Genomic DNA, 25,980 nt, shown 5'->3' with positions numbered 1-25,980 from the left:
AGCACCGTTGTGTTCTTTTAACCAAATCTCTCTCAGAGGGGCGTGGGGAGGGGCTCCTTATTTTCATCTAAAGTAACAGACAGAGAATCAGCACTTTGGAAACAGGGCTGAAACAGAGGGGATTATGGGTAATGCTGCAATGATCTGTTATTTGGAGCCAAACACTTCAGAGACATGTTTTGTATATATCTGAGACCTCTTATATATTGATGAAAAACAGTATAATAGGGGACCTTTAATACACTTAATTAAAGTCAACGTTTCAGTTTTTTTATGTTATCTGTATGTTAAACTTTAAACTTTACTGTAGTACTGACCAGCACCTTAACCCATATAAACCTTATCATAAATGTCTGAAAGTACCATTTCATTTTTTTGTGAATATGCCGTGAAGCTGCTATGAGCGGTGTTTCAGGAAAGCAGAAAACAACAGTGCAGGAATAGTCTGTACACGTTTGTACATGTTCTACACACATTAGGATGAAAATAAATGCTGTGCACTATGCTGTGGGACTTTGCCTGAGAAATCAAGGTTCACCATTTATTAGTCTGAAGTGTTTATCACCAAGGACCTGTTACTCTGTTTTGCATACAACTGTAAAAATACAGTAAAATTCATCAACCACATTGCATTTTTTCCTTTTTTTGTCATTTACTTAAAAAAAGCTTAATGGTATTGTACAGATATTGAACCGGACATGACACAATAATAATAATAATAATAATAATAATAATAATAATAATAATAATAATAATAATAATCTGAATGTACACTTCAATATTAGCAATAGCAATAAACAGTCAACTATCAACAGTTACACATATTTTTTCTTCTTTTTGCCTTTCACATACAAAAAGGTTTGGGGGGACACAAACTCAGTAGTTCTAACATCATCATCATATTAGTGCATGATTCAAATTTCCCTCCATCGGATTGATGCCTCTCACTCTTGGCGAGCGTACAGAGAACAGACTCTGATGCAAAGCCAGAAAGAAAAAGAGAAAGAAAACTAAGAAGCAACCACTGGCCCTCTTAACTTCCCGTTCTTCTTGTAGGACTGATAGTCTGTTCTTTGCGCTCAGTGCTGTGGGAGCAGGTGGTCCCCTCCCATCAGAACCTCAGCAGGTAGAGGGGGGCTACAGTCAGCAGGAGGCAGACAGAGGCCCGGGGCAGGGCGGCGGCCCCGTTCACATCGTGCATGGCCCCCGGACCTGCAGGAGAACACAGTACTTACAGCAATACTGCAGTATCAGCACTTAAATCCAGAGGTGGGAGGAGTACTCAGATCTAGTACTTGAGTATAGAAGTACTCCGATCTAGTATTTGAGTAAGTAGAAGTACCAGAGTGTAGGAATACTCTGTTACAAGTAAAAGTATTTTATTCAAAATGTGACTCAAGTAAAAGTAAAAAAGCATTGGCATCAAAATATAGGTAAAGTACCAAAAGTAAAAGTAGTCATTAGCCGCTTTCACACCAAGTACTTTGCCGTACTTAGTGCCCAGCACTTAGTGCCAGCACTTAGTTCCCCCATGGAACTTAGTACAGATCGCGTTCACACCGGAATAAGTTCCCTGGGAAGATTACGCAAATGAAGCCGCTGACGTCACTTCTTCTTCTTCTGCTTTGGGTTTACTGGCATGCCGCAAACAACTTCACGGCGTATACTGCCACCCGAAGTCCCCGGCCGGAAGTCCCCGGAGTTGGGGACTGGCTTCAGTAGAAGCTGCTGGGACTCCCAGCAGCTTCTACTGAAGCCTTCCGAGTAAATCGCCAGAACGCCGACACCTCCTCATCACTCCACCGCTCCCATGTTTTTTTTGTGTTGCCATAAGTTATTCTCTCTCCGTTGGTGCGCGGGGCTAATGCTAATGCTAATAATGCTAATGCCAGCAAATACAATGGCGGCTTCACAAAACTTTTCAGAATTTTACGGGGCGTGGTTTGCAATTCGCCCAGCCAATCAAAATTGGTACTTTTTTCTCTCCAGGATAGTACCACCTCTCTAGCAGGCACTAGAAATGGGGGTAAAAGTTCTCGGAACTAAGTACTCTTTTTGGTGTGAACGCAAAATTCCAGGCACTATCGGAACTAAACGGGAAAAGTACGGGTAAAAGTACTCCGGTGTGAACGTGCCTATAGTCCATTTCAGAATAATATATATGTTATGTTTTATAATGATTGATCATTAAAGTGTTCTCAAAGCTGGTAAAGGTGCAGCTAGTTTTAATGACTTTGAATACTGCAGGGTAGCTTGTGAATTTACTCCAGGTGGAACTAAAGTCTGATTTAACACTTGATTATTATCATTCATCTAGATCTGTAAAGTAACTAAAGGTATTAAAGGTCCCATGACATGGCCATTTCTACTGATCATAATTCCATTGTTGAGGTCTACTAGAATAGATTTACATTGTTCAATTTTCCAAACTCACATTGGTTTCTCATACAGCATCTCTGTAAAGTATGTGTATTCACTCTCTGTCCTAAACGGCTTGTTGGAGCTCCTGCCCCCCCCTCCCTATGAGCCCACTGTGCTCTGATTGGTCAGCTCGCCCACTCTGTTCTGATGAGTCCACCACCGTTACAGCGGAACATCAGTGATTATGACAATGGCGTTTGTTAGCAACCAGAAAATGACACCAGTAATGACAAACAGATGAGAATGCTGCGTGGGGTCTGGGTGCCGTGTTGGCGGGACGTTGCGGGGCTCGCTGCTTCGCCCTTTGAGGCTCGAGGAGCGGACAGTATGAGCTGGATTACTGGTGTCGTTTCCTGGTTGCTGCGTGGGGTCTGCGAGACAGCAAGACACCGCGGAACTCAGCCTGAACTCAGCCTGAACTCAGCCTGAGCACAAACACACACTCACAGCCAGGCTGTGATTGTGTGTGCGGAAATCTGCGGAGCCGCGGATGAGAAAAGATAAGGCTGAGTGAGTGTGTGTGTGAGGAGCTACGTCACTATGACCGTTACGTGACTATGACCAGGAAGAAAAAAATGGAAAAAGAAAAATGTCCAACGAGGCGTTCTGGGGCAGCATAGACAGGTATTTTCTGTGTTAGAGTTTTACTCGCTACAGGGTGTACTTTGAGGGTTTGTGACTCTGCAGACCGTTTACATGCAGAAAAAGCTTCATAACACACAAGGGGACGGGTAATAACCAGAAAAGCATGACATTGGACCTTTAAATACATGTAGTACACCATTGACCTCTGAACTGTAGTGGAGTAGAAGTACAAAGTAGCATAAAATGGAAATACTCAAGTAAAGTACAAGTACCTCAATATTGTTCTTACGTACAGTACGTCAGTAAGACTTCTTAGTTACTTCTTACCTCTGCTTAAATCAGTGCTTGAACTACATCTTTTCTTCAATATGAACAGTGATTAACTGGACCTCAGATGCTAAAAGGAATGCAGCTTATTATCTCTGGCAAATAAGAGCTTTACATCTGTGCTGCAAATTGCCATGGAAACTAGAGCAAGGTAGAAATGAAAAGGTAAACCAGCGAGGAACATACAGCGGATGACCTTCAAGTGAGGATGGTTTTTTTGTATGTTCTATGTGCAGCTGCTAGCATACCAATAACTATGTTCTAAACATAGACCATTAAAAAAATTAATTAAAATATTTTACCATAATTAACACTTTCATCCACCCCAGCGTGTTGTTTTTATACTCACCGTCTGTATTCTTACCATAAAGGATTATGCTGGCATTAGTGATTCCCATATTATTCACTGCAACACATGTGTAGTTTCCATAGTCTTCTTCGGAGACGTTGAAGAAGACGAGCATCGACTGTTTACCCTGATTCTCTATCTTAACACCATTCAGTCCATTGAAGAGCCTGGAAACAGAGGAGAGGCTTTGAGGCTGATGAACAGTAAAGAAAATAAACTCCGCTTGTGTTCATCCTCAGTCCTCTGAGGGGTGATAGATAGATAGATAGATAGATAGATAGATAGAGAGAGAGAGAGAGAGAGAGAGAGAGAGAGAGAGAGAGAGAGAGAGAGAGAGAGAGAGAGAGAGAGAGAGAGAGAGAGAGATCCAATTTGGGACATTGTTTTTGTTACAGCATTATGATACGACAATACTTTAATGGTCAGATCAAGTTCCGTCAAGATCCATTGCAATGTCAAACAAAGATATATATTAAGACTCGATACAAGGAAACATTGAACATAGTGTAGCATCAGGATCACTGAAGAGAAACTTGCTCAAAGAATCTCTGTCGTACATTAGACCTGGGATTAAGCTCTGTATTTAATGTTGGGACTGACTGGTGCACAAAGGAGAGCTTCAGTGTGACTTTATAGAATCCCGGGACCCTGTATCTGTATATCAGATGGTAACAATTCATATTCACTGTTCAGAACATGGAGGGGTCAGAGATGATGATGATGGACGTCTCATTAGGTTGTTATGGTGATTCATAAAGTCTCTCACAGGGTTGAGCTACAATCTTTGAGCAGATTTTTCACAATATTCTACATTATGTTTTTATAAACATTTATATTCTAATGTTTATATAAAACATTTTATATTTTGAGATGTATTATACAAACATCTCAAAATATAAGATACAATCTGAACTTTTACGTTTAAATGTAAATATATACATAGGGACAGTGGAAGATATATATCAGAAGACTGTCACTGGCTGATATTATGAACATGGAGTGTGATCCATGGGTCTGATTGTTGGCCTTTTTTCAAATCTTGGCCAGATGTACTTAAACAGGTCCTTCCTTCCTGCGGTGGTCAGACCACCACTGACCCTGGTAGACCCCCACACACATTTAACAACACAGACTATTACCCCTCTGTTGTAAAATAACACCAATGTGCAATTATGTAAAACACTCAAAATGAAACAAACAAAGACTATGACACCTGGCTGCCTCTCGTATTCAGTCCATCCATTACTGTAACAGGAATCTTTACGTAACTATGTGCAATAATAATTGTTATATACCACACTTCATTTTACAATACTACACTTACTTTATTTTATAAATACTGCTACTACTTATCTCCCTGAATGTGAACTTCTGTGAAATTGTAATACTTTTTTATTTTAAATATATGCATGCCTTTTTATAAAATAGTGTTCTATTCTCTTTGTCTCAAATAAAGGAATTCTGAAATTGAGATTGTCATGAAAATAGAAATACATTTACACGTATCGTCTGTCAAAGGTAAACCATTTTTCATATTAGAGCTAAAACTGAGTTCCGCTCAGTGAAGTGACTGCATGTGTGTGTGCACTCCATCCTTCAGTGCACAACAACATCCCTCCTGTTTCACTCACTGCATTTCTTATTTCATGTTTGGGGATGGTAAACATTTGTTTTATCAGTGACCTTCATTCTTTTACTCTTGAGGACTGATTTGGTCTTGTGGGGACTGATGAGCAGTGCTATGTCTGTCAGGGCCCATTTAACAGTGAGCAGTGTTTACAGCAGCTCCAGCCTGCACTGTAAACATGTTGTGCCTTGTGGGAATTACTTCTTAACCTCTGAGATACACCACACTTATAAACCGATTACAATTCAGTAATAATAATAGTTGCTTCTGTTTCCAATCCTGCTTTAAATATGATTTGACATAAAACAAGAAAATGAAAAAATGAAAAATATGAATTTTCCTGATATGATGATTAACATACAGTATTGCCCATTGAGAGAGCAATGTGCAGAACAAACAAGGAACACCTTATTACTTCAAAAGGACAGCCTCATTTTAAACAGGGATGTGTGAAGAGCCATGACTGATCAACACGGAGCTGCAGTCTGGTCCCCACCCTGCAGCTCCGTGTGACAGAAGTCAGTGTGTCTGTATTCTGACTTCAAACAATGTCATGCCTGCACAGATCACAGATTCAGAGTTCAGGAGGGAGACTCGCCTGCTGTCTTCTTTGTACCACTCAAAATCTGCCCTGGGGACAGCAGAGGCTTCGCATTGCAGGACTCCTTTTTGTCCCACTGCAGTACCCGTACTCCTCGCTTTAGAAATGAAGGGAGGGTCTGTAAAACAAAGTCAAATAAACTTGATGTTGGTGTCATATACAGAATAAATCCACATTTCTTGTTGATTTTGGCAAATTCCTTTTTCTTTTCAAATAAACTGACACAAAGAAGAATATGAAGCGGTTAGACAATAGATAGTGACAACAGTTACTTATTTTGAGTGCATATAAGACCAAATAGTCAAATAAAATGGTAAAAGAGTGGTCTTTATGTGATGATATTTTGCCCCAGCCCCACATGATTCCACCAGAGTGATCCGTTTGACTCTTACAGTTCACTGTGACTTGCACTGTCCTGACGTCAGGGCTGGAGATGTCGTTAGAAGCGATGCACTCGTACGACCCTGACAGCTCTTTGGTGACGGCTGTCAGCTCCAGATGTTCCCCCTCCGTGACAAATGTATGAGTGCCTGTGCAGAAATAAAGAAACAGACAGAGAAATGTGTTAGTAAATCAGTCGTAGTATTCGCAATTAAGAAACATGTGTGAAAGAATTTTCACTTCTAAATGCATATCACTGGGGCAGATATGTTATAGAATTGCAGCATCTTATCATTGATGTATTAATAGAATAAAAACATTTGTCCTAATGGTTTGATAACAGACAACAATCAGCTTTAGTGTACAAATATTTTCAACAAAAGTTTTATGGGAATTGAAATGATATATATATATATATATATATATGAATGTATATGTTATCTATTACGGGAGTGTGTGGGAGAAAAACTATCTCTGGAGGGAACACAGGGATTCTACTGTAAGGATCTTGGTGAAGGTGGGCTTATGTAATGCATTGGTGTGAAAACTAGAACACGAAAGACATTTTGCAGAAAGCAGTGGATGAGAAGTCATGTTGATAACATCTCAACTGTCACCTCTTCTTTTTAATTGTGAAGTTGAAATGTTAACTTAACGGGGGAGAAAAATATAGTAATCATCTGTGTGAAATATGTTGATATATTTAAGAAGAATACATTTAAATCAGAGACCAGTTGCAGTGTGTCTATGCATTTGGGATTTGCTGTGTTTCCAGAGGGCAGGCAGCTCAGGGCATGCACTCATTACACAAAGAAAATAAACTAATTGCATCGAAACAAGCCCACTTGACTAACAGCACAAATTACCCCTGACACCGGCAATGTTAAAGCATGTTCTGGTGACAGAAAGACCTTAAGCTATTGCTGCGTGGGTGGGAAATGGATGGGAGCACTAATCCCAATCAGTAGAAATGTCAATCTGGCAATATCTCGACACTAGCATAATACCATTATGTTTTCCAAATCCTCCGCTGCACACACTGTTGCAGCTGGCTGGGATTCACTGGGGGGGGGGGGGGGGGGGGGTGCTAGGGATAATCAGCTTGTTGCTAGCACAGGTAATTTAGCATTCTCATCATGGTAACTGTATTAGGCCGAGAGTGGCTGTTGAATTGCTAGCAGTGTGGTGAGAGAAAGTTATATGTCAAAATATAATCTTATTAGCTTGTTGCTTGTACACTGAATTATTTCTCTAGATTGCATTATTGGTTTACAATTACAGTATGGGTGTTTCTTAGGTGTAAATATGCCTCAAACTAAACTTAAATGATGTCTAAAGTAATGTAACAATAACTAGTAAGTGTAACCTTAAATTCAGACCTTTAAACACTTTGTGGTACATATTTCAACATTGGAGTATTTGGAATCTGCCCAGCCAAAAACCAAAAGATGCTTCAAAAAGTAATATACTACTTCAATTCAATAAAGCAGCTTCTTAAAACTTTAATTTTGTCAAAGATACAGTATTTATCTCCAGATTCTTTCAACCAAAGAATGGTCTCTTATTTCCTAACAAAAACTGATTTGAATGATATTTCACAACCTGCAACTCAGCTAGTGTCGGTCACGATTTAAAACAAGTTCCAGTAGTTTTTAATGAACTTTCTACTGATTCCCACTGAAGTCATGGCTGGTAGTGTGTGTGTGTGTGTGTGTGTGTGTGTGTGTGTGTGTGTGTGTGTGTGTGTGTGTGTGTGTGTGTGTGTGTGTGTGTGTGTGTGTGTGTGTGTGTGTGTGTGTGTGTGTGTGTGTGTGTGTGTGTGTGTGTGTGTGTGTGTGTGTGTGTTCTCAGTGTGTGTCCTCGTTATGTCATTCTTAGGTTTTAGAATTCAAACCAGAGAACAGAGCTGAAATGAAAGAATCAACTGATTGAGAACATTCAGAATGCACCGCAGAGCTGACAGAATGTAGGCAGTTACAAGAAGATACTGACCAAACATGGGACAAATCTAAGCATTATAATATAAATGTCAATCTGTATTACCCAGATAAATGGATATAAAGAAGTCATAATCATTACATATTACTTTGGATTAATGAATATAAAAAAACAATCACCATCATCATCAACACCCACATCAGTGGTCTGCAGCGACGGCCATTATTCCAGCAAACATCAGTGTCAGTGCAGCCCGACTGGATGACTAATCAGAGAGCCATTAAAGCACCGGCTGGCAGCGGCACAAATGAGCGTCTAAAAGCACTCTGTGGAGCACCTCAGCCATATTAGCCATTAGCTTAAGGAGCGTTGCTGCCCAGACGCCACTGTGTGCAGCTTTGTGGAGAGATTACTGAAGCCCAATTACAAGCATTATATTAAAAAAGAAGTAGATTGCAGGAAATGACTTGGTACCCTGACAGGAAACAAAAGGCCCTCTTTAGAACTGGTTGTATAAAAATGTAATACACTCAATAAAGGACAATTCGTTAACACTTCAACAAGTGGACCTCCATCTGACAGACTGCACTCAAGAACTGAAACGTTGACTTTAATTAAATGTATAATGTCAACAGATTTCACATAACTGTATTAGGTTAGTTGAAAGCAATACAATTAAGTTGAACCAAATATTTTTTATTTAAACTTAATATTATAGTTTTCAAATAACCTAATACAGCTATGTGAAATCTGTTGACATTATACATTTCATGAAAGTCAATGTTTCAGTTTTGTGTGGCAGGTCCCAAATGTAACTTCCCATAAAGGTACATTCATTTTAGCCTCCTTGAATTCTAAGCTAGTACAATGGTGCATTGACTATTGAGATGTGAGTTCATCCAACAGGAAATATGCCAGGGCCGCATTTTACAGCCAGTGGCCTTTTCGCCAGATTTTTAACACAAAAGCTATAATTTGCAAGCTGTAATCATTTGTGAAATCTGACACTGCAACAATCTGTGATCCCTGAGTAAGTGGCGTTGATCTTGTAAAATTAGCCCAAGGACTGAACACACATGCTCCCAAACAGACAAACATTAAATATGATATCCGATGCATGTGTTTAGGTGTGATACTTTAAAATGGTTGTTGTGTCGCAGCAAGAAGGTCTTTGATTCAAATCCACTAAATCGGCCTTTCTGTTTCCTTTGTATGTTCTTAACATGTCTATGAGCGTTTCCTCCCTTTCTAAATGAACAAAAAGTGAGATGTATAAATGATGTAAGTAAACTCCTCTGATAGAGTGAAGGCACGATAGAGAAATTAGAAAGATGAATGCTTCTGTTTCCTTGTTTCTTTTTTCTACATGACTGTGGGCCAGATTTAGAAAATGTCATATCCCAAATAAACAGAGGGATTTTTTTGAAGTGAATACATCCTGTTCTCCCAAACCTAAAACACGTAACAGAAAACAGAGAGGCAGCAGAACGCTCACAGGAGGACATGCCTGATCAAAAGAGAGGTGGAGAGCACTTTCTGAAGAGATTTCACCAATTATGTTAAACCAGGTTCAAATTACGGTTTACTGACCACAAACATCAAGGGTAGTTGAATACACTCAAAAGACCAAGTATTCTAAAATACAGTATAAATGAATTTCTCTGCCAAGCCAGCATTATGTCCATAAATGTACTTAAATGTAGGGAATCTAACCTACATCATGGGAAATCAAAGTGAAACTCTCATGGCTCCAAGACTTTTTAAAATCTTTAATGGTTACATATATGTCATTTAATTTCTATTAGACAACGTGCAGTGCGGTCAAACATAGAATACAAATTATCATGATTGAAACCTGGGGAACACAAAACTACACAAATATTTCCTCTTGATGGAATGGCGTGATAAACAGTTCATTGGGTTGAAATATGTCCCTCAGTGTAAGCAACATACAGAAGAACTCTGAGGAAGAGCTGCAGAGTTGGGATAAGATTGAAATGCGATACTGGTAAACAAAGTCACTAATGTCAAATGTGAGGATACAAATAAATTAATGGATTTTAGCTGGTAGCCAAAGAGACTACTACTGAATATTATTTATGTGCATTAAACAAGCCCCAAATGAGCCAGGCGTTGAAGCAAATATTTGTTGTGGCCAAACAGTGGTACTACAACCGCAATCTTTTTTCCCCATCGACTTACATTCAATATACTTATACTTGAGTAGGCCTTATATAAATAACAAGAGGCGCTTTCACACCAAGTACTTTTCCCAGGAATAGTTCCCGGAACTTTTCCCCGGAACTTTTATTTCCTGGAACTATCTAGTAAATCGCGTTCACACCAGAATTTAGTCCCTGAGGGACCCGCTGACGTCACTTCTTCTTCTTCTGCTTTGGGTTTACTGGCATGCCGCAAACAACTTCACGGCGTATACTGCCACCCGAAGTCCCCAGCCGGAAGTCCCCGGAGTTGGGGACCTTCCGAGTAAATCGCCAGAAGCGCCGACTCCACCGCTCCGATATTTTCTTTTGTGTTGCCATAAGTTAGTCTCTGTTGGTGCGCTGGGCTAATGCTAATGCTAATAATGCTAATGCGAGCAAATACAATGGCGGCTTCACAAAAACTTTTCAGAGTTTCACGGGGCGTGGTTGGCAATTCGCCCAGCCAATCAGAAATTGGAACCTTTTCGTGTGTGTGTGTGTGTGTGTGTGTGTGTGTGTGTGTGTGTGTGTTTGTGTGTGTGTGTTTGGGTTTTTTCAGAATACCGAGACGTTGGACAGGAAGTCACTTTCCTGAAAAGCCCACTTGAGAACACTTGATGTGAAGCTGACAGCAGCCAGCAGGTCATTCTAGAGTTTCATGGTTCCTCCACGTTTCAGAGCCCTGTGGTCACTCTAAGCTGTATTCTGCACCAGAAGACGGTACTTGAAACAGCCAACGGCCCATTTGATGACTGGACGCTCCAGCTGCCTGTGGAGCGGAGTCTCCCTCAGGACTGGCTTCCTGCTGACTCCGGCTCCTGGTCTTCTCTCTTCTCCCTCACCTTGCCGTCACATCGCACCAATACCTCTGCCTGAGGCCTCGGTCTGAGTGTTGAAGGGCAAACTAAAGTTTAGTTGCATCTGCCATCATCTTTATCTTTTTTTGATGACCTCCTATGACCACCTTCACTCTCCTTCCACTGCCCCCCTCGGGAGTAGAATTACTGCTACAATATGGAGGTGTGCTCTTATCCTCTGGCTGTGTTTGGTCTCAGAGGAGGCGGCTGGGCCCAGACAATCCTCTTACAGCGCTCTCCTGCACTAGAAGCACCTTCCCTAGATTACACTCTAGTTATATTTTCTCTTTCTTTCCATTCTTGACTGTACTGTTTAGAGCATTTCTCACACCAACTGTAGAGATAAAGCATGAGAAGACTAATCACAGTCACAGATGTGACAGAAGCAAACGCTTTTCAGAACACCATTGTACTTACAAATAGAGATGTTTCTGTGCAGGAGACCTTTTGTCAGCAACAAAAACGGTGCAAAGATAGTCTTTAAAAACAGCTCAAAAATAACTTAAATCAAAATCTTTATCTCCAAGGAGATAACTGACAACTTTCCACTGACAGATCTTCAAAATTGCAAGCATTGATGTAAAATAGCAGCCTGTGCTGAGAGGTGGACACGATCCAGGGCGAAAAGATGGCTTGAATTGTAGAGTTGCTTTAGGCAGTCTGAACATTATCTAGAAACCATGTTTGCTCTTGTTTCTGGCTAGTCTTTCCTTTCCCTAATTTCTCTCTAAATGTAGCACATCAATGTGACTAATGCATGGAGGACAGGACTGGGCATCCCGGCCCCACAAGGCTCTTACAATTAGCACAGCGCTGCAGTGATAGCACCACTCCATAGGGGTGAATACATTACTGCTGGAGCCAGTGTTCTGCTCTTTAATTATTTGTTGCAGTTGTCCAGGTGAGTATTCTTGCTAGTCTGCATTCTTGTGTAAATCCAACTTTGAATCAAACTCGCAGAAGTAAAACTACTTTTCTTGCCAGCCGTGCTTTATTGGGGGCTTAAACACGTTACCACTTCAAATGCATCAAGTCTGATAATAATATTGGACAAGACATTTGGTAAATGGGAGGGTTTCATTTCCTAAAATCAATAAGGGTCACAGTAATTAACTCTGCTGTGGACAGTCCAGCTCTGTCCTCTGATGGCTTATAGTTTTGTAGGTATTAGATTCATATTGGACGATTCTTTACCTTACATTTACGTGTAGTGCCAACATTTGGTGCTAATGCAGGACGTATTCTGCCATCTTTGTAGCTGTCCTGTCTCCAATGGTGGAATGATCTCCCCTTTGATATCAGGACAGCAGAACATCTTTTGTTGCTGACTGAAAAAAAACCTGCTTCGCTTGAACCTTGGCCAATAAACACAAGAAAAATGTAGTGCTTAACGTGTCTAGGCCATTTGAATCTAATGCAAGCACTTAGAATGGTTTGGCTTATTTGAAGCTAATATATCTATTGTTCCCGTTGTTCTGAATTTGTATCTTTAAAGGTGTAATGTTTTTTGGCAGATAGGGTATACACCTGTGAGGGGTGGATGGGTCTGTCAATCTGCCTTCATGCAGGAAACCAAGGGTTAGTTTCACAAAGACAGGCTCTATGAGTTAGTTGTCATTAGTTAAGCGGGGTAACTGCGGAGCACATAATTGCGCTGCATTTGCGCATTAGATTAATTGCGCCGCATTTGCGCATAATGAGGCCCCCTCCGCAAGATGAGGCCCCACGCAGTCTGCGTGATCTGCGTCTAGGGAGCGGCGGCCCTGCATTACTTAGCTCTGTCTCCCTTGCAGAAAGCTGTGTAGTTCTTCATTTTCTTAAAGAGTAACAAAACTCCCTCTTTTTCTTAAACTGTAATTTAATTCTCACCCTCCTGTATAGAGGAAGACTCTTCACCAAGTTACATTACTGTTGCCAGAGCCAGTTCTGGCCACACCTGTTCGGGTTGATTGGGCACGACGACGCCCAATCAGCTCGATGTTATGACTGCTGTTAAATGGGTACGTGTTTCCTCCGTACTAAAAAAATACAAATTCTGAGCCCATTTTTGCCGTTCTTTTCATGTGGTGTCCCTGGTCAGGAGCTGTCATTGATTGAAAGCCTGGGAGTAGTGTGCACTCTGGGCTTTAGCACGTTTCTGTCTTATATCAGTCAAAGGTCTCTCCTTAAGTCCTACCTGTGACTTGACACAAACTCAGGAAATCCACGTTTCCTAATTACCCACAATGCTTCCTAAATCATTGTTCTCCAAACCTTGGCACCATCGTACATGATGCTAGAAATCGCCTCAACCCATTTTCAATTTGCAGATACAGGACATACTGTATAGATGGAAAAAGACAAGAAAGAGATAAGCTCACTAATGCACCATGTTTTAGTCTTTTTGTCTGCATATAGGTTTATGTTTATATTTACCAAAGTATCTCGGTTTTAGAGACACATAATGCGCTCCCTGAATAAATCTCTTCTTTTGGAACAATAGAAATAAATCAATCAATCTAGATCAACTCCAGCTGGGATCTTGTATCGGTATTAACAGTTTGTTTAAACTGCTTCTATTTAGGGAAATATTGAATTGGCCCATTGGGTTTACTGTCACTGTAAAGGGTTGATTCATTTAACAATCGACATTAGCACAGGATCAGCCGAGCAGCCTCGCCCCTGTAGCATCCTGAAGCTTACTGAGCTAACGGAGCTACTAGCAGAGAGACAGAAAGCTAGAAGCAGCACTCACTGCAGAGACCTGTCACTCAAGGTGACCACGCCCTAATTTATGCAAAAACGTTAAGACCTAATATAACTAAAAGGGTTGCGTTATAAAACAATTCACTCACCAATCCATAATCATGAAGGTGAAATCTAACTATATCCAGAATAATTTTTATTTCATCCAGGGGTAGAAACATGTTTATTTCTGCTGTAAACTTGGGCATTTTAACATGGGGGTTTGGTACCCCATCGGCCAATAGATGAACTGCAGTTTGTGGCACTTCCTTATTGGCCTCCCGGCTCTGCCCCAGAGTTTGCCGCTTGGGAACAACCTACTCAAAACTCAGTTAACACACTGGTTCCTTTTGTTGCTGACTGAATGTAGGGATCTTATTCCCGGGAAACTTGCCAGCTGACACTGGTCTGTTTGAGGATGTGGACCGCTGCAGCGTGCACATGCCAGAGAAGTGGTGGAAAACACAATTGTCTCAGAGGAAGATTCAAGAAAACACGGTTCAAGGATTATGTAATGTCATTCTGCAACACAGAGCTGGCCAACAAAATACAGCTGTAGTTAATTGTATTCCTGATTTCTCTACAACTGAGGGGCAAAGTCCAGTCAGCATGACACATAGTCAGATTGGCAAAACAAAGGAATTAATACCACAATGTTTTTTTTATTAGCTTTTACAAATATGGTCAACAGATCTAATATTGCTAACACTGCACTTCAGAGATGTTAGCCTGAGGCTGATTTTGTCCATTTCATCCCACTGAGGCTCACAGTGAATATGTCTGCTCTAATCTTTTGTCATAGCCTGAAATATTTTTACACAACAGATTTATATATTTTTAAAGTGTGCAACAGCTGGCATCAGAATATTAATACCAGAGTGCCGTTGTCTTATTATTAGACCCTCCAGAAAAACGCGATTATGCGATCGCATAATTTACCGCATAATCAGCAAAATGGCGCAGATTTTTAAAAGGGCGCATATTTATTAAAAGGTCGCATAATCCCCGCATTTTTCCACACAAAGTTGAGGGAAAAAAAAGTTAACGTGAAGTAGTGATGTCATCAGCTCGCGCAGGTAAACAACACCGTAGAGTGAATGTGTGGAACTCACACGAGAGAGAAAACAACAAGATCAGCGCCATATAGATTATTATATACTATTATACTATTATTATTATATACTATTATACTATTATACGGCTCTGACCAAGATGAAAAAATCGAATCCATCTCATTTGCCTACGAACATTTCTGCTAAAGACCGGGCAAAGCAGTACCCCGATGTCTTGCACGAAAGTGGGGAGAAACTATTCTGCACCCCGTGCAACTGTGTGTTGGAGCATAAGAGAAAACTTTGATTCATTCAAACATTCTAAAATGCTTTCTGCTGCTGCGGACAAGAAAGCCAAACAACTTGCGTTCACCGAGGCATCAACCTCCAAAACCCTTTCGAGGGCTACAAGAAACGAGGTGAGCAGCCTACAAGATTGAAGCTGGTCAGATAACGAACGAGTAAATGAAAACAGAATGAGGCGGAGAAGAGTGTGTGTGTGTGTGTGTGTGTGTGTGTGTGTGTGTGTGTGTGTGTGTGTGTGAGAGAGAGAGAGAGTGATTAAAATAGCCCATATATAAATACATAAATAACACTTTGTGATGTAGCTTGCTTCTAGTATGCTTGTTTATCATAAGAACTCTTTAAAAGGGCTCACTTTCATTCAGTAGTAGCCTAGTAACAGGGTGTGGGAGAAGAATCACCTTTTTTCCGCTTCCCGCATATTTCCGCATATTTCGCAACTTCACCGCATAAAATCACATACAAACCCCGCATGTTTAATCGCATAATCAAGGATTTTAGCCCGCATAATCAAGGATTTTAGCCCGCATAATCAAGGATTTTAGCCCGCGTTTTTCTGGAGGGTCTATATTATGCACACCTTATACAGTTGAGGCCTAAATTATTAGCCCCCCAGGAGTTATGGAATATTTTCCTAAAATTCCCAATGTTTCCAGGATTGATAAAACTTGATATAATCAAACATTCACCAGTGCTATTTAGTAGCTTTTGGTACTTTTGGGGAAATAAAATACGTTTTTAGGTTTGCTTTATATCAAATATAGTGAAAAATGGGTTGGTCAAAAATATTAGCCCCCATGTGAGTTTTTGCTTTCAAAACATACCTAATCAATCAATCAGCTTTCAATCCACACCTAATCAACCAATCAGCTTTCAAGCCACCCCTGAGCATTCAATCGGCATAAAAGGACTCCAAGAAACAGGCACTCTGATACCTTATTGAGAGGGACTATACTACTACTCCTACTCACCATGCCAAAGTCAAAGGAAATCAGTCTTGAGCTCAGAAAGAAGATAGTGGAGGCTCATGATAAGGGGGAAGGCTATACTGCTATTTCCAAGCGCTTCACAGAGTCTAGAACTGCTGTACGTTGCATCATTGCGAAGTACAAGGAGACACATTCTGTAAGAAACAAACCTAGGCGTGGTCGAAAGCGCAAGGTTTCAAGAACTCTGGAGAGGAAAATAGTCAGAGATGTCAGCAAGCATCCCCGGACATCTGCCTAGATGATTGTTGCTGACCTGGCACATCGACCTGACCATCGTCCCAGAAGAACCCCTTTACTCAAAGAGTGGCACATCAGAGCCAGACTGAGGTTTGCCCGTGAACATTTGAAAGGTAAATATGCATTTTGGAAGTCTGTGCTTTGGTCTGATGAGACTAAACTGGAACTATTTGGGCACATGGATGTTGCTTATGTTTGGCGAAGAAAGGGAGAGGCCTTCAACCCTAAGAACACATCATGCTGTGGGGCTGTTCTGTAGCCTCAGGCACAGGGAGCCTTGTTCGGGTGCAAGGCATCATGAAAAATTAAAATTATGTTGACATTTTGAGGGATAATATGAACAAATCTGCTCTTAGTCTTCGCTTAGGTCGTCGCTGGGTCTTCCAACAGGACAATGATCCAAAGCACACATGAAACTTGGTCCAACAGTTCCTAAAGGACACCAACACCAAGGTGCTGGAGTGGCCCGCACAGAGCCCAGATCTGAATCCTATTGAGAATCAGGCGGGTGCTCAAAGTGAATGTCCATGCTCGGAAACCACGCAATTTGGACCAGCTGGAACCATTTGCAATGGAAGAATGGGCCAAAATCCCTCAAGAAACCTGTGCCAACCTAGTAAAGAACTACTCTAAGAGGTTGTTGTCAGTTGTGGCTCAGAAAGGGTACACTATTGACTATTAATGGCCTGGGGGCTAATATTTTTGACCAACCCATTTTTCACTATATTTGATATAAAGCAACCCTAAAAACTTATTTTATTTTCCAAAATGTACCAAAAGCTACTAAATAGCACTAGTGAATGTTTGATTATATCAAGTTTTATCAATGTTGGAAACATTGGGAAGAATTTTAGGAAAATGTTCCATAACTCCTGGGGGGCTAATCATTTAGGCCTCAACTGTACATAAACAATACATGTCATTTAAAGTAATACAATCCCCTGTGACATCCATAAAATAACTAAATGTAAATGTGTGACTGCAGGCATTAGAGCACCCTGTCGCAGCCTGAGCAGCTCCCACTGGGTAAACTAATAGTCAGTAAAGTTGTCACCTTTCCACCAGAACAATATGCATGGTCATATATTATGTCAGCTAAAAGGTGAAGAAGATGTCTGCCTTCTGTTCCCGCTAGCCATTTAATTCCTGTATGACTTGTGCCATATGCCCTTTAAAGCTCCAGTGGCCGTTTAGCATGCACCCTAAATATTAACCACAGCTGCTTCACTCCTTCACCATCTGTCTGTGGAAAACTGCCTCAGTTTCACCTGACTTTGGAAAAAGTTTTGTGATGGATAATTATTAGATTTTGAACAAAAGGATCCTTGAATCTAAAGAACATTTATTCTTTGCATGGGTTTGAAAAAAGGATCAATTCAAATGTGCACAGAATGTGTAATAAACGTTATCCTTTTCCATTTTAATCAAGCTTAACCATTTTTCTTAATTGATAAACAACAAAGGAAAACACATGCAGATTAACACTGATGAAAAATGCATTGTTAAATTAAATTGAATTAATGAATCAAAGTAAAAGGTAATGATAATAAATCACAAGTAGTTTTAAGTGCTTGTTCAGTGTTTGCTAATTGCAAGTTAAAGCTATTTAATTGACTTCTGATTAACTTTCTTCTGACCAAAAGTCCTCCACTAAATTGTTTGTAGTGCTCCACAACTGAAGGGTAAAGAGAACTACAGAAGTAAATGCAAACCCAAACAAAATATAGGCTTTAACATAACATCTTTGATTTTGTTGCCTAATTAAAATCCATTTTCAGATATTGAAAATGTAAGTCCTGGTTGGATTACTCAGGAAATGTTCTTAGAAAAAAACATTTGATGATTCTATCTCCTACACAATGATGTTTTCCTGATACTAAAGTGGAGGCTATTTTTATATAACATTAGAAAGACTGATTCTTATTATTACATTATAAGAATACAGTTTAACCTGTTAAGCTCTGAGCCTGTTTTTCAGGTCTCAGGCTCGAAAATGACATTCCCAGAACAAATGACCATATCTTCCCTTCTAAAAGGGTTAAATTAATTATCTTTATTCTCAAAGTAATGATAAACCTGTGAGTTGGATGTAGAAAAGTCAGAATCAATATAGATGTTTTTTATTTTAAAGAAAATTCAGATTTGACATAGTAAAAAACTGTAAATTATAGTGTCTGTCCAAAGATTCTTTTTTACTTACTACCCTTGGATGATGGGTTAGTAGACTAAAAGCTTTAGGAATCCAAAGTACAACATAGAATAAGTACCCTGTATCAAGATTGATGCAAAACAAGTTAAATTTGACCTCTTTAAGAGAGATTTAGCCAAAAAAAAACACTTCTGGGGTCATTTGGGTGGATTTGACCTATGGGTGGATTTGACCTATGACCAAAACCGGAAGCTGCATACACTCTGGTGGCTACCATTAGCAGCTAACTTTTTCGCTCCGATTTTCACATAAAAATGGAATTATGGATTATAAATAATTTCTTCAAAGGCACAGGTACATTATCAACCTATGGATCAACAGTTGTAGCCTTTTTTTTTTCGTTTTAATGCCATTGAACACGTCTTTTGACCTAATTGACAGATACGGTGAGACGATCTGCCGTAAAAGCTCCGTAAAGGTACGTGTTGTGATGTCTGTGTTTGCTTCCCCTGTCGCAAGTTCGGATCGCTCAGTGATGATACTATACCTAAATAATCAGTGGAGTCTCAGCTTTAATCGGCTATATTGTATGTGCAGCTATCTTGAGTTGTGTGCCAAAGTCAGTTTGCATTTTTTCGCTCAGGGGTCATTTAGACGCTTCTTATGAGACTTGTGTTTTGTTTTGGTAAAAATGGTTTATATCTTCAGTTAGCTGAGATTCTTCCCGTTAATCTGGTGCTACACATTAATAGTTTCATAAATGTTAAGAAGCCCTGAGACATTGTCTCGAAAAAAAAACGGTGGGAGGGGTCCAATGGGGGGACCGTCGTCCTTAAGACGTTAAAAGGGGAGTGATTAGTAAAATATCCATAAAGAAAAAGCACATCTGTTTACAGTTCTGTTTCATATGGGTGTTGAGAGATGTATCCATAGATCTCTTCAGTTTGCTCTCAAAGTGCACCAGATTGATGCTTTTAACTTCAATATTTTAAAACAATTCTTCCAGCATGCCCCCGGACCCCCCTAGAGGATGTTAGGTCCACCCCCCACTTGTAAAAAATAGCACTTTGCCCCTGCTTACACCTATATGCCCTGAGCTGATTATCGAGCCTTCATTGCAACAGTCGTGGGTACACTGTGTGTGTGCGTGTGGGGAGTGTTGCAGTAGAACATTCCACTGTAGCGCCCGGTACATTAATGGGAAATCCTACATGTTTGAGCACCCTCTATGAAACGTCAAGCTACCCTGCAGCACCCCCAAAAGAACATCTCTGGCGCCGCCCATGGGTGAGCTGTTTGGTATTTTGAGCAAAACACTTCAGAGACATGTATTGTACTGTATAGATATGGCCTTATAATATATTGTTGAAATATAGCATAATAGGTGAGCTTTAAATCTGAATCTCTACCATGTATGGCAGCCATTGCATTCCAGTGTCTGTTGAATTCCAGTCAGTAGTTCTTAGAATAAAATAAAAATAATAATAATTTGACTCATACAAATACCTATAAATAGTATAACCAGAGAAACCGATAATGCAGCAGTGGTCTCTTGTTTTTTTCCAGAGCTGTATGTGACACCTGATCTTTTATCTTAGTGTTTAGATCGGTTTCTTCACAGCTGACCCCAACTGGTGTTTTGTTTTAGTCTCAGAGTGTTACTATGGCCTCACTTGGCCCTGACTCTCAGTGAGTAAACTATAGAGCAGAATGGAACCACTAATCCATGGCACTTGACCACAGGGTGCACTCTCACTCAGCTTCCTCTCCTCCTGTGTCTCCGTCCACTGTGTCCTCTACTGCAGTGTGAGCTGTGTTAACACCCTGCTGGATACACTGAAAACATACATTCATTTTAAAGTTAGCACCTAAGAACAGACAGACTTATCTGTGCACTGCAATGATCGTCTACAAAAAGCCTACGACTCGAATGCCACACATCTGCATACTAGACTGCTTAGAACTGTATCAGATCATCAGGACACTTAGAGTCAAGAACTCAATGTGACTGTGGAAGACGACTCTAGAAGCCTACTCAATGCCATACGCACAAGTTACCATCAAGTGTGGCGTATACTGATGAGAGGCTCTTTCCCCCGCTGCTGTTCTGCATAAGGCTAAACCCCTTCAGTTAAATCTTCAATAGGAGTGGCTAAGGATACCAGTTCTGAAGTGGAGTGACCATCAGTCCCCTTCTCTACATGGATGTCATCAAGCTGTATGCCAAGAATGCATGATATTGACTCACTGACCCCACAAGGCTCTTCAGCAATGACATCGGAATATCAATCCTAACTACATAAGTGTGGTCGGATTGTATCAAAGGAAGGCAAGATAGTCAAAACTATAGGGGTGGATTTACCAGAAGGCAACATAGCGGATGTTCAGAACAGATACAATCCCCTTGGATCCTGCAGGCAAAGCGAACCACAGCCAAGTACCTACACAGAGTAAGGCAGGTTCTGAAGAGTGAGCTGAGAACAAGGTCCGAGCCACCAACACATTCACACTCAACCTGGTCAAAGGAAGAGATAGGAGCCACCAACTGTACAGTATATGAAGAGAAGAAAGCTGCTCGGAATGCATTGAGAGTTTCAACCCAAGTCCAGCACCCTGAGACTTTACAAAAAGCTAGAGCTAGTGAGCTGCAAATGATGACATGCTAGTGTACCACTGACAGATACAAGAAGTGTCTCATATCCAGAAATCATACTAGTTGCTACAGAAGGCTGGACTGATTGATAGCACAGACACACTTATCATGTCAGCACAAAAACACCAGACAGGACCCAGGTGCATGCTGGTACAGATGGCCTTGAGAGAGACCAGTAGATAACAACATGGTGTAAGAATCAGGCAGGTAGGGCATACACAGAGCGCCATAACCCAGGGTACAGTAACATGTGTGCAGATTAGGAGTCTCAAGTTCAGGTCCAACTGGCTGAGATGGACAAAGCTAAGATCTTGTGGGACTTCCAGATCCAGGCTGATTTTTATTTTTGAAGTGTTCACCCTGTCATGTCTGTATTTGCTTCCTGTCTCTGTGTTTTTCCTCCTCTCTGATTATCTGATATTGTTCACCTGGTGCCTTTCGTCCGGCAGTGGCTCAGTCAGTAGGGGCTTGGACTGGGAGCTGTAGGGTTGCCGGTTCAAGTCCCCGACCAGACCGAAAATGTGGAGTGTGGACTGCTACTTGGAGAGGTCCCAGTTCACCTCCTGCCCTGCCGTGGTGCCCTTGAGCAAGGCACCGGACACCCCCCTTCCCCACTCACTCCCATTGCTCCCCGGGCGCTGTACAATAGCTACCCACTGCGATAGACAAGCAATCCCAGGCAAAAGCAGCATCAGGAAGCTTGGGAAAAACCAAGGGCTAAGAGAGGAGCTGAAGAAGATGGAAGGTGAAGGCAAAAGGTGGTTCCAATGGCGATCTGGGCAGTAACCACAACACTGGGAGAGTGAGAACGCTGTCTTAGGAACAGCTAAGATACCGAGCAGAACTCTCAGGTTCCCAGGACTCAAGCTTGAGGGAAGGAGATGGAGATTCATTTATATAAATATATAAAAATAAATAAATCCCAAATGATTTGATCAGTATTGGTGTTTTTTCAAATTTTAATTATTCAAGGTTCTTGAATTTTTTGTCCACACTGGAGTGAATACAAATCTACTGTCCATTCAGGCTGTCAAGTGATCCTACTCTTCCCTGTAGCCTGTAAAAAAAGGTATCTTTTTTACCTCGACCATGAAGTTTGCCCAAAGAAACCTTGAATGATGATGAAATTGTTGATCTTCCTCTGTTAGTGTATTTTACCAGAAACAAAACAGAAAGTATTTCCTGAGATCTGTCTGTGCTGCAGTGACATTCTGCACTGACCAGAATTGTGTCTGTATTCTCTCAACAAAACAGCCCAACAGTTTATTGTTAATTAATGCTGAAAGGCTTCAGGGTAACATTCAAGCAATTATTGCATTCCCTGGTGCAAATGAATTCATAACAAACTACTGACCATCATTGTTGGCAACAAATCTAATTGCGATATGAAATCATCTCAGGCTGAAATGCCCAGAATAGGCTTCCCTAAGACAATTGTGACTTCTCTGTAAGCAGACTAATTAAGAGACTGCTGACATTTGATAAGGATCCAGCTATAGTGGAAATAATGGTGGTGCATGAGGGATGATTCCTTATCTTATGAGCAGTAGAGAAACTAAACATCCTCATTGCTGGAAAGAAATGTATTAGTAAGTCCTAAATGTGCAAACTGACTTTTAGAAATACCCTTTAAGATATTACTTTCTTTATATTCAAAATGTGAATGATGTATGCTTATTAAAAGCATTTTAATGTTTCTTTCAGAAATGTTATAAAGAAATAAACCAAATGAAGAGGTACAACACTACTAACTGGTGTTGTAACTGTATCACATACCGGTAAGATTGTATGACATCTAAACTGATTTTAGGCGAGAAAAGGTTATATAGAATTTTAGAGTAGAGTTTTTACTGGTAATAATTAAAATAAAAAATGCTAACAAAGTGATCCCATATACTCCCAACAGTAGTTTGCACTTAGTCATTTTAAAACATCCTGAGCACTACACATCAACTGAAAGATAAAATAACAGTTTTCCAATTGATTTCCTAACACCAAGGAAGCAGGATTCATTTCAAGTGCCATCAGTAGCACCTCTAAAGAGTTCTGACTTTATTAGCAGTCTCAACAGCCTGTATACTTTATTCAGGGGTTAGGCAAATGCTACTACACACATTTTCTACTATCCCGTGGCACATTTGTGGCATTAACATTCTGTATATCCCTCTGATTGGGTGCCGTTTGTGTGTGTGTTTGTGTGTGTGTTTTTTTGTTGGTGTTTGAGAAAGCTCAGCGCTGTGACTCACCATCAGCTGTCTAAAACTTGATCTCCTAGTTAGCATTAGAAACTTAGCATAGTTTATAGCAAACAGTATGACTGCTGATATATTACTTACTTGTTGGTTTTGTATACAGTTTGTCAGTTTGTCAAGTATTCAGATGCTGGCATAACCACTGCATACTCAAAAACTACAAAGAAAGAAAACACACCCCATCGCTTCATTTATCCATGTTTAAAGAGCACATAGGTGATTATACTGTATGTCCAATATTTATCAAACCACATATCAAACTAAATACCAAGAGAGACCAGGGCTGCAAACTCTGTCAGGTCCTGTAAATCACTCTTTCAAAAACATTTTCTTCTAGGTGATTTTAGTTATGTATTATTGTTCGTTTTATTCACTGTGTTTTATTATATTCTAAATGGCTTTTTTTTTTAATTCATATTATTATTATTATCAAGTGACCCTGACATTTCACAATTTCCCACAATTATTCTCTTGTCATTTCAGGAAATATATGTTAAAACCCTGCCTCCTATGGATTATGTTCACTTTTTCTGATCAGCATTATTAACATTCTGTTATTTAATAAATGTTGGCTATCAGCATTTTTGAATTAGTTCATTCCTCACTGGATGCACACTCACACACAGTCCAGCTAAACATCATGAGACATTACAGCTTCACTGTGACATGTGGGCAGTAGTCTAAGGCGTGTAAGATTTGGTGATGATTAATGTTTTTTGTGTTAATGTAAGAGCTGTTAATGTAAGAGCTGTTAAAACAGAGCGTTCAGATTTGATTGGGAACAACAGAGTAAAGGGGGAGAAACAAATATGACAGGAGGGTAAACAATTGGTTAATAAGTACATAACTTCTTAATTTCTACTCATATTTCCCATGCAGCACTTAACAGTATGTATGGGCATATGACCTTGAGTGGCATGATCATGATGCTGTATACATATCAATATTCAAGATGTTTTTTGTGACTGAGGTATACAAATACAGTTGTGGGAATGACCTTACAGAATTAACTGTTTGCAAGCTTTGCATACATACATGTATAATAACAACAAAGTATTGCAAAGGAAACAAAGAAATGTTTAAGATGCAGGGTTTTGACAGCACTATAGGAACCAAAGAATGGAATTAGTTGTTTTAAAAAGAAATGTGTACTAGTTTGTTCATATTCCAGATCTGGCTGGACTGGTTTTATACAATTACACACATTTTGCTGGTCTAGTTCTGTGTAATATATAAAAATAGTGAAAAGTATTTCTCACTGAAACTGTGCTGTGGCACATAATGTGAAAGTCAGTACAATACAATGATAAATAACAAACTGCAAAGCATTTATAAACAGGACACATCTGCCTCGAGAATTACAGTGAACATGAATTGCATCCACTGAATGACAGAATCAGGAGAAACTCTTGCACAGGGACCCTGTCAAGAAAATACCAAAACTGTCTTGAGTGCAGAGACACTTTAGAGCTGACCTACTAAAAGTGCCACGGTGTGCTGATCCTCATCCCAGCCGCATCACACTCGGTTGCCAACCGATCCAGTGAGTGCTGAAGGTCGCAGACCGATGAAGCCATTAGAACCACATCCTCTGCAAAAAGCAGTGGTGCAATCCTTAGTCCACCGAACTGCAGACCCCCTCCCCCACGACTTTGCCTCGAAATCCTATCCATGTATATTACAAATAGGATCTGTGACATAGCGCAGCCCTGGCGGAGGCCAACCCTCACCGGAAATGGGTCCGACTTACTGCAGAGGACCCGGACACTAGGGATCGACCGATATGGCTTTTTCAAGGCCGATACCGATTATTAGTAATCAAGGAGACCGATAACCGATATTTGGAACCGATATACATTTGCAGTAAAATCAGAAAATCTCCAACACAACTTCTTTGAAATGCATTTAAGCACATGTTTAATGAACTTTTAAACATCTTACAACTGGTTTTAAATGAGGTAAAAATAAAATAAAAAAACTACTAAAACTTGTTCTGAACTTCTGAAAATTGAGTTTAGTATTCCCAATTCAGCAGCACCAGATTGTGGTGCAGAAAGCAGAGTTGCTCAGCATGCTCTCCAGTGAGACGGCTTCTGTTCTTCTCGTAGATGGCAGAGACTTCGCTGAAGATCCGCTCACTTGGAACAGACGAGGGTGGTGGGCAAAGAAACTTTCTTGCTTGTGTGGCAAGTAGCTTGAAGCGCCCTTCATTCTGTCTCCACCACTGGAGTGGATCCCCCTTACGCCTGTCGATCACTGGCTCCTTGAGGTACAGATGTAACTCATCCTTGAGGCATGATTTAGCCAACGGCTCAGCAGTGTGGGATGCTA

General features: G+C 40.4%; 1 protein-coding gene across 2 annotated transcripts in view; it reads right to left on the bottom strand.

The window, feature by feature from the left end:
* Nucleotides 1–173: 173 nt before the first annotated feature.
* The window catches only part of opcml (opioid binding protein/cell adhesion molecule-like), a 404,442-nt gene continuing 378,635 nt past the window's right edge, over nucleotides 174–25,980 (bottom strand). For both annotated transcript variants that reach the window (XM_034117360.1, XM_034117359.1), the window contains 4 exons: nucleotides 6,303–6,440; nucleotides 5,908–6,028; nucleotides 3,698–3,849; nucleotides 174–1,212 (listed from right to left, as the gene is read on the bottom strand). In XM_034117360.1, coding sequence (XP_033973251.1) covers nucleotides 1,112–1,212; nucleotides 3,698–3,849; nucleotides 5,908–6,028; nucleotides 6,303–6,440 — 512 coding nt within the window. In that variant the 3' untranslated portion in view covers nucleotides 174–1,111. The remainder of the gene's footprint in view (nucleotides 1,213–3,697; nucleotides 3,850–5,907; nucleotides 6,029–6,302; nucleotides 6,441–25,980) is intronic.

This window comes from Trematomus bernacchii, unplaced genomic scaffold (assembly GCF_902827165.1).
Source record: "Trematomus bernacchii unplaced genomic scaffold, fTreBer1.1, whole genome shotgun sequence".
Taxonomy (NCBI): domain Eukaryota; kingdom Metazoa; phylum Chordata; class Actinopteri; order Perciformes; family Nototheniidae; genus Trematomus; species Trematomus bernacchii.
Note: the sequence above shows the minus strand (reverse complement) of the source record. Positions and strands in the feature narration are given on the sequence as shown.